The 20,006-nt window shown below is 38.1% G+C and overlaps 1 protein-coding gene across 3 annotated transcripts in view; it reads right to left on the reverse strand.

The window, feature by feature from the left end:
* The window catches only part of PIEZO2 (piezo type mechanosensitive ion channel component 2), a 447,097-nt gene that overhangs the window by 89,169 nt on the left and 337,922 nt on the right, over positions 1 to 20,006 (reverse strand). For all 3 annotated transcript variants that reach the window (XM_032293399.1, XM_032293398.1, XM_032293400.1), the window contains 4 exons: positions 18,017 to 18,306; positions 15,650 to 15,798; positions 13,442 to 13,615; positions 2,891 to 3,108 (listed from right to left, as the gene is read on the reverse strand). In XM_032293399.1, the coding sequence (XP_032149290.1) occupies positions 2,891 to 3,108; positions 13,442 to 13,615; positions 15,650 to 15,798; positions 18,017 to 18,306 (831 nt within the window). The remainder of the gene's footprint in view (positions 1 to 2,890; positions 3,109 to 13,441; positions 13,616 to 15,649; positions 15,799 to 18,016; positions 18,307 to 20,006) is intronic.

The following is a 20,006-nucleotide window of genomic DNA, read 5'->3' on the forward strand; positions in this document are numbered from 1 at the left end:
CTTGTAGCTTTCAAGTTGGAATGAGAGGCTGCAAAATAATTACAATGGATGAATTCTTAAAAAACCCAGATCTGGAATAAGGATGAAGTAAGAATCCCAAGTCATGATGACACAGATATCATAAACAGAGACTTGGAGGGACAATGTGACTTTTGTCTACCTTTTGATTAAATTAGTGTCAAGAAGGATTTTGACATTATTTACTTTTCTTTCTTCTTTCTTTCTTTTTCTTTCTTTCTCCCTCTCTCTTTCTTTCTTTCCTTTTCTTTTCCTTTTCCCTCCCTCCCTCCCTTCCTCCCTCTTTTCCTTCCTTCCTTCCTTTTTCTGACAGAGCTTTCTCTGTAGCCCAGGCTGGAGTGCAATAGCATGATATTAGCTCACTGTAACCTCTGTCTCTTGGGTTCAAGCTATTCTTATGCCTCAGCCTCCTGAGTAGCTGGGACTACAAGTAGATACCACCACACCCAGCTATTTTTGTATTTTCAGTAGAAATAGGGTCTTGCCATGTTGGCCAAGCTGGTCTTGAACTCTTGAGGCTGGCCTCAAATGATCTGCTGGCCTCAGGCTCCTAAAGTGCTGGGAGTACAGATGTGAGCCCCCATGCCCAGCCCCCTTGATGTTATTTACTCTTAAGACCAAACAGTAATTTCCTAATATTCTGGGAATATTAAATAACCTAACTCCTTCTAAATGACATCTTTCTTGACACAACAGCACTTTTATAAGTGGTCTGCCTCTTTGTACAAGGCTTAACTGGTGAGTGGATAAAGCTCTCTGGCTTTCTGAAACATTGTCAGATTCATTCAAATAATAATTTTTAATCAAATTACTCATTTTATTATTTCTACCTTGTGCTAACACAGGAGTCATGTTTCTTTCTGTCTAGAAGGACTTTGCTGGCTCGCTTTCCTGACTGAAAGTTACAACAGGACTCTTTTGTAATATCAGGCTGTCCTGTTTGTGAACAAAAGCTCACAAATCTATCTTGGCAGATTACAAGTCCTAAGTGTCTCTCTAAATAGCTTCTTTACCTGTTCTGGGTAGATGCAACAGTTACTGTACCTGGTTCTAAAAGTTAATTAAGGTTCTAGTTATTGTGAAATATGCTTACAGTAGTTCTCCTTTATCCATGGCTTTGCTTTCCATGATTTCAGTTACCTGCAGTCAACCACAGTCCAAAAATAGTAAATGGAAAATTCCAGAAATGATTCAGAAATCTTAAGTTACACACTATTCTGATTAGCAGGATAAAATCTCATGCTGTCCCACTCTGTCCTTCCCCCTGGAATGTGAATCCCTTTGTTCAGCATAGCCATGCTATTTACACTCCCTGCCCAGTAATCAGTCACTTAGCAACTGTCTCAGTTCTCAGAGTGACTGCTGCAGTATTACAATGCTGTGTTCAATTCACTCTTATTTTACTTTCTAATGGCTCCAAGTGAAAAAGTAGTGATGCTGGCAATTTGAATATGCCAAAGAGAAGCCATAAAATGCTGCCTTTAAGTGAATGGTAACAATTCTCAATTTTATTAATAAGAAAAGAAAAAAAATGTATGCTGAGGTTGCTAAGATTTAAGATAAGAACAAGTCTTCTATCTGTGTAATTGTGAAGAAGGAAAAAGAAATTCATGCAAAGTGTATACAGGGTTCAGTGCTATCCAAGTTTTTAGCATCCTAGTGCTATCCAAGTTTTTAGTATCCTCTGGGAGTCTTAGAACACGTCCCCCGAGGCTCAGGCAGGACTACTATATTTAGAGAGTGACTCAAATAGTAGTCAATAAAAAGGTATAGATAATAAATGAGCATGATTTAGAGGTGTAGCTGACACATAAATGAGGAAGTGAGAGAAAAGAAGCTGTGCAATTTTGGGCAGGACCCTATTAGTAAAGCTCAAAATCCATCTTAAAGTACTGTAATAAAATCCTACACTTAAGTACTTGGCCTCACAGAGCTGGGCTCTCCCCTTCACACTGAGGAATTCACAATGCTCAGATATGGAGAGAGCATTTTTGGTCCTCTCCTGTGTTCTGAGATAAGTGGGGAAAGGAGGCCAGGCTTAAGGGGCACAAGCCTTTGGAAGGGGTCTTCCTGCTGCTTTAAAATTTTCTACTTTTGTTAAGCCCAGTTGATCAGCAAAGACAAGTGCAGTATCTTAACGTCATAGCCCCAGAACCTCACACCAGAGATGATACTCTCTGGTTTGTCCCAGACTTTCTGGAAACTGCTACATAGACTTCCTATTCTCTATCCGATAACATTTCCTGATCACTGAGGGTGCTCAATGTTTATCATGCCCTATTATAACAATATTTCAAGTCTAGGAAGAGAAGTAGAAAAGAAGAGCCCAAAGAATAAAGAGTAAAACCCCTAAAATAATAATATTGACAAAAATATCTCTAGGAGTTTGCTTGAAATTATAATTATCCAATTGCTAACTTTCTCCTCCAGTTCCCATGTCCTTACGAATCAGAACAGAGCTAGAAATATATTCTTAATTATCAGTGTCCTGGAAAAGTCTCAGAATGATTTCTTGAGCATGCATTTGTAAGGGCAGTGTCTACAGCCCTTGGAGATTCTGCACAGCAGGCTGTACCTGCATCTGATAGAATCAGAGAGGCTCTGACTGAGCACGTGGTCAGCATCGTGGTCTGCCAGTGTCCGGACAGGAGCACTACTTGTGTGTCAGTCACTGATAACCAGCCATCTGGTCTCTTCTCAGTCAGAATTAAAAGAAAATTGTTGGAGCAATTGGAACAGGAATATTATAACTATAGCAACCAAATAAAAACCACTCCAATTTTTATTTCATGAACTGGGTCAAGTCAATGCTTCCTTCACTCAGTCTGGCAGTCAGCATTCTCTGAGCAGCTGCTGGCAGTGGGCTGATTACCTGATGTTTCTTCCTCCTCCTCGGATTCCTCCTCTTCCTCTCCATCCTCCTCTGACTCCTCGCTGTCTTTCCCAAGCTCACCCTTCTGGGCTTTTTCAGAGTAGCCCTCGGGCTTCTCCTCCCCAGTCTCAGCCAACTTCCTCAACTCTGGCTTCTCCAGGCTGGCGGTCAGGTGCATCATGGTGAGGTCCGGGAGACTTCCTTCAGGGTGGGCCAGTCTGTTGGCAGAGAGCAGCTGAGTCAGAAGCGGAAAGGATGTCAGGAGAGATTCGAGTGAGGGGCAAGTAAAAGGAGGGTAAACACAAACGAAATCAGTGCATGTACAAAGGCCTCACAAGGTGGGGTGTTAGTGTTTCGCCACTTTCTTGTTGGTTTGTTTGTTGTTTTAAGTTCTTTCTAAAAACAAACTGTAAACTCCGTTAGGTTTTGTTAGCTTTTCCAATTCAGGTTCTAGTGAGTAGTTGGTAATGAGAGCTATCAACACCTAAACTTGACATTTTTCCCGGAGGAGAAAATGGTCAGAGTTTAGGGTGTAGAAGCATGAAATGGCATCATGTAGAGCAAGCATTTCATGGCTTCACAGGGGGACTTACTCATTTTGGTGGATTGGTAATTTTTTCTTGATGCTGCTCAAAGTAATTGAAATAGAAAGGAAAAAAAGGAGATGAGAACAGAAGAATTATAAGAAATGTCAGAGATCACATATCATGCTACATATCAACCACTATTGCATTCCTGTATGCCAGTTGCAGTAATGCCCTAATGCCAAATGCATTCCAGGGTGGCATCAATAGCGTGCTTTGCTCTGAACCCTAGGCTTGGCAACTGACCTGAGAGTGGACAGGACTGCAGGTTTGTAAAGGAGAGAGCATATTGAAACTGCTGAGGCAAATTATATCATGCTTTTTTAGTAACGCAACAAACCAACTTGCAAGAATCAAGTCATTCACATTTTTGGTAAGTTTTTAAAAATTTCTTAAAGAATATATGCTTTCAGTCAACCTTTGTGTGGATAAATCCCACTCTGCCATCTAACGCATATGCCGTGGAAGCTAAATGTTTCAGGAGTGAGACGTCCACATCATGTCCCCACCTGAGAGTTACTGATGCTAACTGTTGATTGGCAGCCGTGGGAAGACGGTGTGAGATCTTGAACCAGAGAAAGAATGAAGGCAGAGAGAGCTTCCAGTGAGCTCGCTCAGCAGCCTGGGATGTTACAGTTTATTTCATTGCGGACCATAACAAATCCCATCCTTCTACATTTTTCTAAAAGCACATCTCTTTATTCATACTCAAATTAATGTTTTAAATAACTTGTGGGCAATATAGTCTATATTAAGAAAAAGCCTACTGGACATGCTGGTAGTCTTCTCTATTTATCACAGTTAATCCATACATTTTTAGCAGGTTTCTAATGAGATGTACAATTAATAACATTATTCTGTCTGGATAATTGAAGGCTCTAAGTAAACTATTTAACTTTGTGAATGTTAATTAATTTTCTACAAAATGAGGAAGTTTGGGTAGATCAAACATTTACTTTCAACTTGTTGATTTGATATTTGTAAACATGCCTATCATTTTGAGCAACTGTTGCAAGGGATCCACATTGTCCTACACTTTTAGATTATCATTCAAACAACTCCCTTGCACAGGATGTCCAACAGGTAAATCACAGTATGCCAGAAACAGATTATTAACATAATGGAGAGGGAGAATCTGAGGAGAGTTCTACTTCGGTAGGAGTTATACTGACATACTACTTTATTTTCCTAAGCTAGTCAGTTTACCCTCTAGACTTTGGAGAAGTTCACCACTTTTAAAACTGCAACCCATATCATCTACACCAGTGCCACACACCAACTCTCAGGGTACATATCTGCTGTTCCTGCTTGGTCAGTACGCTCCATATGAAATGCTATTGAATGTGGAAGTGGTCAGTTGCTGCAAAGTCATCAATATGTATTTGTTCTCTTCAGGGATGCATTTTATAAATGAAAAGATAACTTTCATTAAGACAAGAAATTTGGTAGTTTCAGTGTGCAGGTGTGACCACCTCAGAGTGAATCTTAAAGGTCTACGTCGACACTGCTGCAACTTCAAATGACAAGAAAACTACTTTCCAACAATTACTGCTATTAAGAGGAGTGAAACTTTAGGGGAGGCGGTTTCTGCAGCTGCTGCTATAGCTACACAGCAGATGTCCTCAGTCAACAATGCCCCCAAACTGCCATGCCACAGGCAGGCGCATTGAGGGGAGATCGTTCAATGAAAGAATCAAAGGAAGACCCTGGAGTAAGCCTTTCGGAAGTAGGTCCGCAAGGTTGACTTCTAGAAACGTGTAAAAGAACTAGATGCAGCTGGGGACAAACGAGAAGGGAATCTCTGCATCTAACATGGCTCATGCCCTCTGACCTTAAAACTACAAGCCCCAGACTAGTGAAAGAGGAAAACTGTATCAGGCTGACATTTACTAGTCTAGGAGTTTGTTAACTATCTTCAGAAATTTCAGATAATTTTATCTTGTATTATAAAGAAAACTGTATGCATAAAACATAAATAGATAAAAATATTTTAAATGCATGATAAAGTGTAGTGTTTCAAAAAGATACTTGTATGAATCCTTTTATTTTTTCTCATTTTTATCATAACATTGTTTTTAGAGGCCATAGAGAAGAATGTTAAGAGGCTTGGGTTCAAGTCTTCACCAGAAAACTTACCAGCTAAGGCGGGATGGCAAAATTATTTAACCTATCTAAGCCTCAGTTAGCTGAAATAATACTGTCTATTTATAGGAGGTTGTAAAAATTAAGGTGGTTTCTACCAAACATTTAACACAGTGGTTAATCACACGGGAAACATTTTAACGTAAGGAGCCATCTTCTACTGGTAGATTTTCATATATTAGGCTTTGATAACCTGCATCATAAACTCATTCTAAAGAAAAAGCAGAATTAGAAACATGCTTTTGCAAGGGACTACATAATGATGGGTGATAGGGAAGGTATTAAACTTTGACTATAATTCTGTCATCTGCACCTTCTTTAACAGAACTTGGATATTTTATAGAAAGCCATTCAAAAGAAAAAGAGCAAACATTTCCTCCTCAGGATCTGTTTTCCAGTGGCCTCAGGGTTCTGTTCACTCCTTTCTGTGTGTGATCTCAACTATTGCATTCCCTGAGGATTGGGAGCGGCAGAGGTAGTTCTGCACAAATGCAAGCTTCCGAGGCAGACCCAGCTGTGGCTGCTAGGAGCAACAGCTGTATGGGCTCTCCAGGAAAGACTGTGCATTTTAATTTAATTCAGCTTTTTTCTTTTTTCTTTTTTTGAGATGGAGTCTCTCTCTGTCTCCCAGGCTGGAGTGCAGTGGCACAATCTCGGCTCACTGTAACTTCTGCCTCCCGGGTTCAAGAGATTCTCCTGCCTCAGCCTCTCAAGTAGCTGGCATTACAGGCCTGTGCCACCACGCCAGGCTCATTGTTTTTTATTTTTAGTAAAGACGGGTTTCATTGTGTTAGCCAGGATGGCCTCGATCTCCTGACCTCGTGATGTGCCTGCCTCAGCCTCCCAAAGTGCTGGGATTACAGGCATGAGCCACCGCGCCAGGCAGCTTTTCTTTTCTTCCAGCAAATAAAAAGAAAATGGATCTTGATTTTCCAAAAACAAAATTTAAAAACCCACTCTAATAAAAATATTCCTGGAAACTTCAGGCTAAGGAGCTTATAAGACTTGCAGTTCTTTACTGAACATTAGGTGCAAATTACCTAATGGTCATATGAAGGATTTTGACTTTGGGACTCCAAACAATAAGAGTGGTGATGAACAGGATTCTCGAAGAAGCCCCTCCTCCCCTGCCTTAAATCACGCTGCTTCGGATGTCTTTCTCCACAGGAAGTTCATTTCTTCTCTTTGGGTTTTCTTAACACTAATAACTTTGTTTCCTAACTTTGTTTCCTTGCTCTTGTTACAATTCAGGCTCTGAGCTCCAACCTTTTCACTGACCATCCAGCAAAATGACTCTCATGTTCTAACAAAGCAGATGACAAGTATTTGTTTGTGTCTTCACTCACTCTTTACACTTCCATGGCTTTGTGTAGCTCCCAATGTGTGTGTTTTTCCATTTATGACTCTGTCATTTTATTCTAATTATGAGTTCTGGGGACTTTCCCCTTGAAGACACATTTGCTACTCATCACATCCTTAAAAAATGCAGTACTGCGCTTGGTTACACTATAACTCACTGAATCTTGGATGAAGAAATTCTATGCCCTAGAGACACATCCTTATTTGAGACAGAAGAAACAAATTATGTGACAGGGACCCTCAAAGAGGGTTAATTCTGTACAAAGACCTGACTTTGGAAAGCTACATAGTAAGCTACTTTCCATTAGAGAAAATGGAAATTCTAGCATTGTAAAATCTCCGTAGTCTGAATGTCATTTTTTTTTTATGATTCTAACTTGGAACATGTGGTGATGTAAACTGCACTGACACCATTATCATTAAACTGTTAGTAGAAAATTGACTTGCACATATGTAGTGTTTCATGTAAGTAACATTCAAAGTAAAATAATTTTACTGTTTAAGATAAATTATTCTCTAGAACTTGAAAGCACTTTTAGAAGATTGTATTCACATATAAGCATTCAATTTGTGAAACGAATATCATATCTTAATTATGTGTGTTGGTAACATGTATAGTGTTTACTAAATCAGTTGCAATTTACCCACAATTATCCATATTTTAAAAATGTTATCAAAGTGACCTACTGTCCTCAATACACTACCCTACCTTATACCTTGTAAGGTCATGTCTAAATTTTAATCAGCCCTTAAGTTGAATTGTAGGTATGCCCCCTCTTTTACCCCAGAACTATATATAATACTTTATTCTCCTTATAAAACAAAATTGAACATAAAGAAATAAATTATGGGAGAAAGCAAGCCTATATACTTTATAAAAGGATTCACCCTGTCAGTCTAATGGATAATCAGTCCTATTCAACACGGCATACAGCATTTCAGAAGCACACATTGTAAAATGAGTGACAGGCTTGTTTGATAATGTTTCCTTTGGGGCATAGCTCTGGCTGCTCTTAACATGTTAATATTCATGTAAAAATATGAGATTTCACTGGAAAGAATATAACTATGCAAGTTTTTTATCATTTGGGGAGGCTTTGAACTTGATACTTCTAAGGAGTCCTGAGTGAATTAGCTGGCCTTGTGGCTTGGGGTAATGGGCATAAACTCCCATTCATGGTATAAGTCTGGTCCTTCAAGATCAACAGTCATACCAGTTGCTTCCGAGGGAGCCCATCATACCAACTCTTACCCTCTTACATGTCTCAGCCTTCTCTTTACAAAGCAAACGCTAAATGCTTCATAAGAAACACAGAGAAAAAAGGAGTGAGGAGTTCCTTGTGTTTGGAGGGATAGAATTTAGATTATTGCTCAAGATTTCTAGCTAGAGTCTGTGTCTTACTTCTCTACCTATCAACTGAAAAGCCTGATGTTGATATTTCTCTCTCAGGTTGTCAAAAGCGAGCCCCTAAGAAAGCTGACAGTCCCCGTTCATTCCTCCTCCCTCAGCAATCTACACAGTGACTCTTGATGCCTTTCACACTTTGTTAGAAGTTCTGCCTCTTAGGGTTTGTGATTGGGTTGTCTGTCTTAGGATTTTACCTATAAGAAAAGTGAATGGGGTAAAAAACCAACAAATCTTTTCAATAATTATTTTGTTAATTGGAATTATGGCAAGATACATTTCTCTTAATAAAATTACTAGCTTTATTTATGACATGTAGTTACAAGAGTGAATATTTTAATTCACCTACTCAGTAAAGTAAAATAGTTTTAGTAAGTTAGATCCCAAAGGATAACTCTGGAGGATAACCCATTGTCTAACATTTACCAAAGCTTGCTTTTTATTTTGTGTGGACTTTCTATATTTTATCTCCTTGGCAAGGTGATATGCATCTCAGAGTAAGTCCATGTCTCAGTGCCACCTCGGTGCCTTTTGTGCTGTGCAAACATATGAAACCTGGTGATGTAAAATATCCCTCTTCAATAATGTGGTGATCTTTCAGGTAGAGATATACTTGAAGAAAGTCATGTTTTTAAAACCATATATTGTGACTACTTTCATTTCATTTAGGAAATAGCTATTGAATATCACTTCATGGGTTAGGCCCTGGGGCAGGTGACATGGGGACATCCTGGTGAATCATAGAGGGAGTCCAGATCTGAGGAGGTTATGCCCCTACTCTAGCAAGGCAGATAAGTCAAGCAGGCAGGAGATCAGACAGAGGACTGGAAGGCAAGTGTCAGGACAGCATCAGTGATCAAGTGCTACAGGGATTCGGAGGGAAGGCAGATTACTCTTAGCAGGAATGTCGGCATTTATGGGAGGGTTTGTGGAGGAGGTGGTTCTTGAGCTGAGCTCTCAATTATTTGTTCAAGAGGGAGAGAAGTTCTCAGGCAAGCCTTTGCACTAATTCTACCAAAGAACAGAATGAACAGCACATAATTTGAATCAAGGCCAAAGGCTGAGCACCAGCTGAAGACCCTCAACACATCCACTTGGCGTCACCATTCGGTATAGACACCAAATGGTTTGGTTTGCAAATACATCCAGGAGCATACCTGAAGACCACTGTCCACTATCTGATGACACGATTTTTCATGTATAAAGCAGTTAAGAGTTCAACACAGCAAGAATCAGCTTTAAACAAAAATAAGAGAGAAAACATTGAAGTACCCACCTATTTATTATTAGATATACGCGACCATTGACTTTGGCATGGCTACGAGGTGGCAGACGGAAGCACAGGGATGCAATGAGGAGACAGGTTGGAGAGAGAGAGAGAGGAGATTGTTAGACAGAGATGAACAAAGTGGACTTCCTTAAGCTTCCTAGCATAGGGTGTAGCCACCCACACAGGCTTCATGCCTTGAAGAAGAGTCTAGACAGCAAGATTCAGTAGCAAAATTTAATCAGACATGTTCAGGAAGAATGCCTGAAGATAAAAAGCCTCTCTATTCTTCTCATCCCTCCCCATCTCACATACTTTATTACAAATCTGTAATGTTTAAATTTTTTAAGATACATTTTTTTGAGACAAAGTCTTGCTCTGTCACCCAGGCTGGAGTGCAGTGATGAGATCTTCAGCTCACTGCAGCTTCTGCCTTCTGGGTTCAAGTGATTCTCCTGCCTCAGCCTTCCAAGTAGCTGGGATTACAGGTATATGCCACCATACCTGGCTAATTTTTGTATATTTAGTAGAGATGGGGTTTTACCATGTTGGAAAGGTTGGTTTCAAACTCCTAATCACAGGTGATCCGCCCTCCTTGGCCTCTCAAAGTGCTGGGATTACAGGCGTGAGCCACTGTGCCTGGCCTCAAGGTATATATAAAATATAATTTAAAAATTAATTTTTGCTCCTATCCCAGAATTTTTTTTTTTTAAATGTTACTCAGTGGCCATATTCAGCATGCTGTTTCTAAGATTTTCCTAAAACTATAGTTTAAAAAAGTCATTTTATTTCTCTAGGCATAATAATACTTTTTAAACAAACCATGCACAAATTAAAGAGATATAAAAGAAATTAATATTTAAATAGTCCTTTGTACAGCATTGCTAATTACATATTTATAATAAGCATGTTATACATTATAATATGAATTTCTATCAATATATAGATGAAATAATATTCCTGAGATTACCTACTTAGAAATAATAATTTTTTCTATATTATTATATTTTCATAAGGCTAACTTTGTAAATTCTGTAAGACTAAACATAATAAATTCTGCTTCATACACAAGTGACATGTGCCTATATCTGTGTACACAAGCACATACACCCAAAAAAGTGACAAAATAGGAAAAGAACAGATGCATATTCCCAGAGACAATAGCGTGGAAATCAGCTTAACGAACACAGCCAATCAGCTATTCCCAATCTGTGGGCCATTTCTTCTAAGCATCCGTTTAGGAGGCAGGAGCAGAGAAAGCAAATCCTGGCAGTCAATTCTGACTCTCAAAATATTCCTTATCTTCATCATTTTGATTTTAATATGGCCATTGTATTAGGACTACAGGAACAAAAAACTACTGTGACGTGAAAATTATGAGTAAGGAAAATACTACCATGAGAATGAGTTGCTAAAAAGATGATACATATAATGTTCAAAGTTCAAATTTGGGGACTTTATATCAAACTGTTGGATAAAATTCTGAAATACCAAATTTGAGTGAGTTCTTCAAATTTGCTAAGGTTCTAGAAAACTTTTCTTTATAGAACTAAAAATGAATTCCCATATGCTTAAACTTTTCAGAGAGTTGGCATTACACACTCTTTCCTCGCCCTTTACATTTGCTTGGAAAATTCACTGTTAAGGGAGTGCTTAGGGTTAAGCCACAGCTGTAAGAAAGACAAGTCAGGACTCATATCGCTACAGTTAGATCTTTCTTCTCTGCCATGGGGTTTAGGGTAAGGGCTGTGAAGAGGCAGCTGAAGAGACAGAGAACACACATCTTGACGTGGGCTGCAGTCCTTCTCAGAGCCTACATAGGCTAAACACTGCTCTACCTGCTTGAAGGGAATTCTGTGGGACAAACTCAGTTTCCACATAAGCTAGGCCCAAAACCTGGGAGTCTGCAGGCTGGTAAAATCTTTGCTGAGCCAATTTATCTTCTACAAAAGTGTGGCCCTGAATGTTTCTACTTTTTTGGATAGATGGTGAATTATATCTCTGTCTGATAACATGACAGAAGACTCAGATACATCCACATTAAGAAAAATGGCAAGAAAAAGCCTCCTGCATGCTGGACATACTTGGAGGTACTTTTAGTGAGAAAAAAAATGAATAGGCAAGAGAAGAAATGGCCTTTGAAATAAAAAAAAAAACTTAAAAAAAGGTTTTATTAGCAATGCTTAATAATTACAACTCCTTCACAGACACACAAATTGGCTTGGTCAACTAAAAGATTTTGTGATTATTGACTAGGACTCTTTAAAAGAATGGTGAGGGCTTATAGTAAATTAAAACATGTTACATGGTCAGAATTCAATATCGAATACTAGTTTTATCCACACACATCACAAGCAATGTCAAAAGAATGATTTTAAAAAACCTTTTTCTGATTATTGACAATTCTCACTTTTATGTGCAGGCACTATCTTTGGAAACTTTTAAACTGGGGGTGATTTTCACTGCCATCAAGTTTCTCTATGAATAATATCTCCTAGAGGTCCCACACTTCTAATAACTACTTTATTTTTCCTAATGTTTGATCATCACTGAAGGAAGTATGAGTACATATATGAAGAGGGTAAGATGGGCATTGACCCCATCCATGCCCTCCTCCCTGCTGGGGTCTTGGGAGCAGAGAGGTTTTAGCAGAGCCTGATTTTTCATGGTGGCTAGATAGTGTAACAAGTCATGACTGATTGATATCTCTTGGTTCCGTGGGTTAGGAGTCATCTGAAGTATCAGAATGAAAACTAAATATAATCTTAGGCTAAACACAACTCAATAAGGAAAGTGAATCTGCTGATCATAAACAGCAGATTCTACAATGTTTTTCATTATTAAATAAGTGTTCAGGTCTATCTGTAACTCTAGTTCCTGCACAGCAGAACATTGAAAATTTAGCATTTTATGAAATACATATGAAGAACTCTTACTTCATCTTCTATTGATATCTTCATTTCTTTACCTTAAAGTCAAATAATTAAGGGGAGTTTTCATCCGTGGCCTCTGTGCTTCTCTCAGTACAGCCCTTTGCTCCCTTAGCTGCTTAACAAGTGTTTTTCCAATGACTGAATCATAGGCTAAACATGAGGCGGAGAGGAAGACCATTGTCAGCAATCACTAGAAGAATGCTTGGGATCTCCCCATGGTGGAACACAGTGAAGGATTTGTGATACCCCATCATGGTTTGAACAAATACGAGCAGGAAAATTACTATCCCATCTGTTATTTGCAAATAATTTATATTTATTGAGGAGGAGAAAACAACAATAAGCTGCTAAAAGAAGATATTGTCATCATGCTCTCTTCTTAAATATGATTGTAGTTACTAGTCAACTGCAGATTCTGTCCTTTTAGCCAAAGTTTCTCATTTCCAAAATGGAAGGGAAAACTCTGCCCATCATCTTTTGCTATGCTTTCATAAGACTTCTGTACCTGTGGTCGGCATAATGGAAAAATCGTCTGAATTAGCCAGATTCTGTAAATGTTCCAAAAATATATATAACCAGCCCAGACACATATCAATTCTAAAATATTTTACTCTCCACAGCTACTCTGAATGTGTCATAGGACTATCAAGATCACTTTACATTAACCAGTCATAAGTCACTACCCATTGTTTCAGAACATGTCATAGACTCTTCCACATGTCTTCCTCTTTTTCTCACAAGTTGATACTCATGGAAAATTCAAGGCTGAAACTCTTAGATTGCTGGCTTCCTGCAAGGTGACCAACCTAAACAGACTGCCTTCCTGTTAACAAGAAGTCTGTGTTTCTTTCAGTGGCTCACCTGTAGATGGTGTTGTCTTCTTTGCTGGGAATGGACTTGAGGTCTGTGAGTTCAAGGAACTGGTCATGGAAATAGTGCAGGTGTAAAATGCACACCAGCAGAAAGGAGGTTGGGATGAATATGCGAGTGAATAGTTCAGCCACAGTAAACTGCTTTAAGCCAAGATCCTCGAGCCTGCAAAACAAAACACGATAAAAAGCAGGAAGCTCTCTTAAGCAATGAAGTCATAGACTCTTTGTGATAAATTACATCACAGTCTTACACTCCTGCCAGCTGTATCGTTTATTGCATCCCTCTCTCCCATGGGGTGCAATACAGCTTTCGTTTCCATCAAGCCAACTAACCTACTTTAACAATGGTCAATAAAAACCTTGACATTGCCAAATTCAAAGGCTACTTCTCTAGCTTTATTTAATTGAATTCTGGTCCTCCTTGAAGATCACGTGGCCTTGACGCCATCACACTATCACGGTTTCTTGTTCCTCCATGATCTCCTCCTTTTCTATTGGATCTCTAGAGGCTGAAATATCCCCAGGACTCAGTTTTGATCTTCCAGCTGTGCTTTCCCCCTAGGTAATCTCACCTCTTTATACATCATCCTTACATTGAGGACTCAAAGCACATCTACAGCACAGCCTCCTCCTGTAAGAGTCTCATGCCCAAATTGCTGTTGGAAACCAGTTGTTTCACAGTTATTTCATATTTAGTGCTTCCAAAATAGTATTCTTGATTTTCCTATTTTTCTTAGCAAAGCTGTCCTCCACATCCCTCTCCCCATTCTAGTATCCCTGGACCAATAAATGGTACAACTGTCTACCCTGTGCAATTGAGAAGTCAGACGTCTCCTATGTTCTTTTCTTTCATATCTCATTCGTCTACATGTCCTTCAGCATCCTATGCATCTCCTGAATCGCCAACTCCTCTTATCCATCTCTGCCCCCACTCAATCTAGGGGAAGCTGCCATCATTTCTCACAGGACCACTGCTGGTGCCTACTAACTTGTCTCATTGTTTCTACGCCCACACATTGCTTTTTCTCAGCTAGTCAATTTTAAAGATTGGAAAATTCCACCAAAAATAAAACAAAATCATGCTACCTACGAGCCATGCACATTCCAGCTGCCTGCCTGAATTCTCCCCTCTTCTCTGTCCACTCACCCCCTTTCTTCAGTTTCTTTTATGCACTGTGCCAAACTGACTTGCCTCAGCGCCTTTGCATGTGCTGTTCCCTCCGTCTGAAATGCCCTCTACACCCAGGCCTCCAACTCACATGCTTTTCCTAAGATAAACTTCTTCTTATGCTTCAGCTGGAGTTTAAACCAGCTCCTCAGTGAAGCCCATTCCGATCACTCATTTAAAGTTCCCCCTTATTCATTGCCTCAGCCTGCTGTTTGTTTCTGTCACAGACCTGTCACAAATTGTAGTACATTTTGCACTATGTAGTTTTCGTGTTTGTCTCCTCTGCTAGAATTTAAGATCTACAGGGCTTAGATTTTTGTCTGTCTTGTTACCTGTCATATCCCAGACACAAAACAGTGTCAGCACATGGCCAGCATTTAATAAATGATTATTGCATAGACACTTCAGTTGTGTTGGTCTAGTTATTCAGTTATCCTTCCCTTCTAAATCCTTCTCTCAGCCACTTTGATATATTCAGCTCAAAACCCAATGCTGGCTGGATTTCCAAACTAATTTCAGAAGTTTACAGAAGCAAATTAGAAAAGGATAGGGAGCTATCTACCACATCCACAGGAAAAACCATCTTATCATCACAAGTCTATTAGCACTTAGAGAAATTTATTTCTTTATGGCACTAAACACTCCTTAGAACCTAAGCACCTGGCAACATAAATGAGCAAAGGCTGCTGCTTTATGTTATAAGTGCATGAACTTACTTATTAACTAAAGAACTGAGCTCCAATTTGGAGAGCAGAAAGCGTGGCTAAGTGCTAGGTGTGTTGTTTCACATGAAACTAACATTAGAAAACATTATTTCACTCAAATGGGGCTGAAAATTCGTGGGGTGCCTACATGTTCCTACGGGCTAAGTAAATGTAACACAGAATGACTAAGTTTTAATTTTGTTCTTTAGGAACTTAATAGACCTTGATGACATCATGCTTTACTAAAATCTTCCTTAAAGATGTTTTGAACAATATGCATTCAAGTCTTCACCTTGTTCATCATTTTCAACTCAAAATTACTTACTTTTCTTTTTTTAATCCAGTCATATTTTGCCACAGGCCTGGGAAGTTTTCAAATTGATATGTGTATATAAAGATAAGCACCAGCATAGTGTAAATAACCACTGACATCCAAAAATATTTTAGAATTTTCCTCCACCATTCATAATGCACCTGCAAATCAGATATTGAAAAAAACAAATGAGAAAAAAAATTACTTATAGAAAAACTCACAAAAATATTTGGTTCATTCAATTAAGACAAGTGATTGCATCTACAAATGTCTGAAAATAAAGTCTATTTCATGTCTGGTTTTTAATATTCCATGCCTAACAGATTGGAGTGGTTCTGGGTTAGAACCCCAATTCTATGCATGGTTGCTAACTGTGTCTTTGGAGAAGTGGGTGAGCCTTCCTGAGCTTCTCCATAAGCGCCTATTTTGCAGGGTTGCTACGAGGATGAAATAGATAGTATTTACAGGTTCCTGCTAGCTATCTGGCCCATAGAAGGCACTCAAGGAACAGTAGGGTAGGTGCTGCTGTCATTGTGGTTATCATTACTCAGAGAAAACCACATCCATTTGAAATTGAAAGCAATATTGTATGAATGAAAGTGTGAAACAACCACAGAAGAAAGACATCTCATTTGACCATAAGCTGTGGATATTCATTAGAGAACACCACCCTGAATTTTCTTTTTTTTTTTTGAGACAGAGTCTCACTCTGTTGCCAGGTACCAGGCTGGAGTGCAGTGGCGTGATCTCAGCTCACTGCAACCTCTGCCTCCTGGGTTCAAGCAATTCTCCTGCCTCAGCCTCCCAAGCAGCTGGGACTACAGGCGTGCATCACCACGCCCAGCTAATTTTTGTATTTTTTTAGTAGAGACGGGGTTTCATCATGTTGGCGAGGATGGTCTTGATCTCTTGACCTCATGATCCGCCCACCTTGGCCTCCCAAAGTGCTGGGATTACAGGCGTGAGCCACCGTGCCCAGCCATCATCCTGAATTTTTAAGAGTATTCAAAAGTTCACTGATTTCTTTTGAAGTTTTTACCTTGACATGTGACATACTCTTGTTTACTGTAGTTCCTTTACTTGTTTTGTTGGCTACCTGCAAGATAATTTACTGTTCTATGTGTTTCTATTATTGGATTCTCTTATCATCAGTTGAAAGTGAGTCTGTGGAGAGCTAACTCATTTTAATGTATTTCATATGCTAAATTATTTTAATGAATGAAATCCTTTTAAGTAATGAAATATGAAAGCAGTCAATGCACTGTACATATATATGTGTATACATATGCAGGCACACGCACACACACATATCATTTTCTGACCCCAAAGCCTGAAGTACAAAAGTATACCTAGGAATACTCCACTATTTCAGATGATCTAGCTTTTAAATTACTGTTTTAAAACATAATTCAATTTTACAGGCCAGGTGTAGTGGCTCCTGCGTGTAATCCCAGAACTTTGGGAGGCCAAGGTGGGCAGATCACTTAAGGCCAGAAGTTCAAAACCAGCACGGCCAACATGGTGAAACCTTGTCTCTACTAAGAATACAAACATTAGCTGGAGATGTTGGTGCATGCTTGGAATCCCAGCTACTCAGGAGCTGAGGCATGAGCATCACTTGAACCTGGGAGGCCTAGGTTGCTGAGAGCAATCAGCAGAGATCATGCCACTGCACTCCAGCCTAAGGGATGGAGAAAGATACTGTCTCAAAAAACAAACAAACAAACGAACAACAACAAAAAAAAGACAAAGAAAAAAAGAAAGAAAGAGAAAGGAAAGAAAGAAATGTAATTCTATTTTACAGATTTTTTTGGTTAATAATTTTTGGAAAACTTATGTATGAACTTTTTCCTGATTTTTCAACAACCTAAAATTTTTATTTTTGCTATTTTTAGAAGTGGCATCTTAATCTGTTGCCCAACTGGAGTGAAGTGGTACTAGCATAGCTCATAGCAACCTTGACCTCCTGGGATCAAGTGATCCTCCTGCCTCAGCCTACCAAGAAGCTAGGACTATAGGTACGTGCTACCACATCTGGCTAATTTTTTAATTTAAGAAAATTTTTTGTTGCTACAAGGTTTCAGTATATTGACCCGGTTGGTTTGGAACTCATGGCCTCAAGCAGTCCTCCTGCCTTAACCTCCTAAAGTGCTGAAATTACAGGCATGATCCGCTGTACCCAAACCTAAAATTTTGAAATAGTAAATAAGTTGAAGACAGTCATTTCCCATTTTAGGATTCTTGGGATATAATGTTTGCATCTTGCCACTCACTTGACCTATGTTCATGAGAGTCTAGTGATTTAGAACCTCTGCAAAGGTATCTCATGTATACACCTGGTACAGATGTGAGAATTAAAATGAACAACTGTGTACCTACCTGATACAGGGCCACACAGAACAGGAACAGCACCATGTAGATGATTTTGTACATTACGATTTTACCCTCGAAGCTGACAAAGAAGAACATGCCTCCGCAGACGTAGATCCAGTACTTGATGAACATGGCCACCACCAAATTGCCCAGGACTTTCATGATGTCCTGCTCATCTTCCTCTTCAACTTCCTCTTCGTTTGCCTTCCTTCTCTCTTGCTTCTCTTCCTTCGCTTCCTCTTCTTCCTCCTTCTCTTTGGGCTCTCCTTCCACTTGTATATCTTGAAGTTCCTCATCTTCAAAACAGAAAACCATGCTGTTATACTTAGCTGGTTATCTGTGCAGAACCACACTTTCACCGTGTGTGATATATGCAGGGTGTGGGGGCATGTATTTTCCAAGTTATTATATGATTTGAATGATTTTAGACTATTCTCATAAACATGGCAACATTCATGACTAGATTAAAAGTCGATTTTCATAATCTTCCCAAAATATAGTTTACAAGAAAATAAATTTGGTAATACTAATTTATGTACAAGGTCTTTTTTATTTCTGATATCCAGTGATAACTTTAAGTACTGTGAGGTGTAAAAAATAAATAGGCAACAATAGCACAAATCAAAATGACTATATCAATTGCAAATTCTAACTGTTTCACAACTAGACAAGCCAAGCAGTACTTTACCAAATGTGGTTAATGCTAACAACCTTAACCAAAAAGCATGCTTTTAAATAACTAGAAATTTAAGAGTTACAGCCAAACATAATTTAATTTACGTTAGATTGAAAGAGTGATTGTAATTTAAGTATAAAACAATTTAGTGGATTGAAATAAAAAATTTATTTTGTCTTGCTTTAAAATATGCTAATACATAGGACTCATCTCTGTGTTACAAAGCCTTATATTTGAAGAACTTGAATAATTATTTCAAAATAATTATTTGGGTTAATGGGAATAATTTATTCAAACAACTAGTAGGTTCACAGAGTGAGGAGAGTGAAAATCAAGTGAGGGTTCAGAGCAATTGTTGATCTCAAATTAACCATTTTTTACCAAAATTAGTCGATTAATTTAATCACTATGTTGAACAGAGACATCCAAACTCATGTAGTCAAGATTTAAATCTTATAGACAGACTTTTGTCACTAAAAAACAACTTATTGGTTAGGTCTAAATAAGAAACTAAGCATAATTGTGTGTGTGTGTGTGTGTGTGTGTGCATGGATGTGTGTGTATGGACATATATATATTATATATATAATATAATATAATATATAATATATATCTATATATCTAAAGATCTAACATATATCTAAATATATATAGACATATGATATATATAGATAACATATAATCTATGTATATATGTATCTATATATTAGATTATGTTATCTATATATCTATATATGTTGATATTTATCTATATATAAATATATATCTATATATAGATAGATATGTGCATAAATAATATATGTATTTTATTGGAATGTAAACATGTTTCAACAAACATAACATTTTCTCCACTTTCCAGTGGGAGCACAAAAAATAAATCTTTTTATTGGAGACAGAGTCAGGGCACTCACTTGATTTTAGCTGAGATTCACTGCTTTTAAGTCCCTTTCCCAAGGATGCTCCCATGCCTGTGTAGGGTGTCATAAATACATATCTATATATTATACAGATATATAAAATAATATATCTCCATACACATATATAAATAATATATAATATGTATAATACATAATATATATTATATATAAATATATCTTCATATATTTATATAAATATGTATCTATATATAGACAGATAAATATATGTCTATATATAGATAAATATGTAAGATAAATATACATTATATCTGTGTATAATATATACATTATAATATATTGTATAATATAAAATATGTATAATATAAAATATGTATCTATATATAGTATATATTTATCTATATATAGATACATATTTTATATTATACATATTTTATATTATACA

The sequence above is a fragment of the Sapajus apella genome, unplaced genomic scaffold, assembly GCF_009761245.1.
Source record: "Sapajus apella isolate SASKATOON/1434 unplaced genomic scaffold, GSC_monkey_1.0 scaffold29, whole genome shotgun sequence".
Classification (NCBI taxonomy): Eukaryota; Metazoa; Chordata; class Mammalia; order Primates; family Cebidae; genus Sapajus; species Sapajus apella.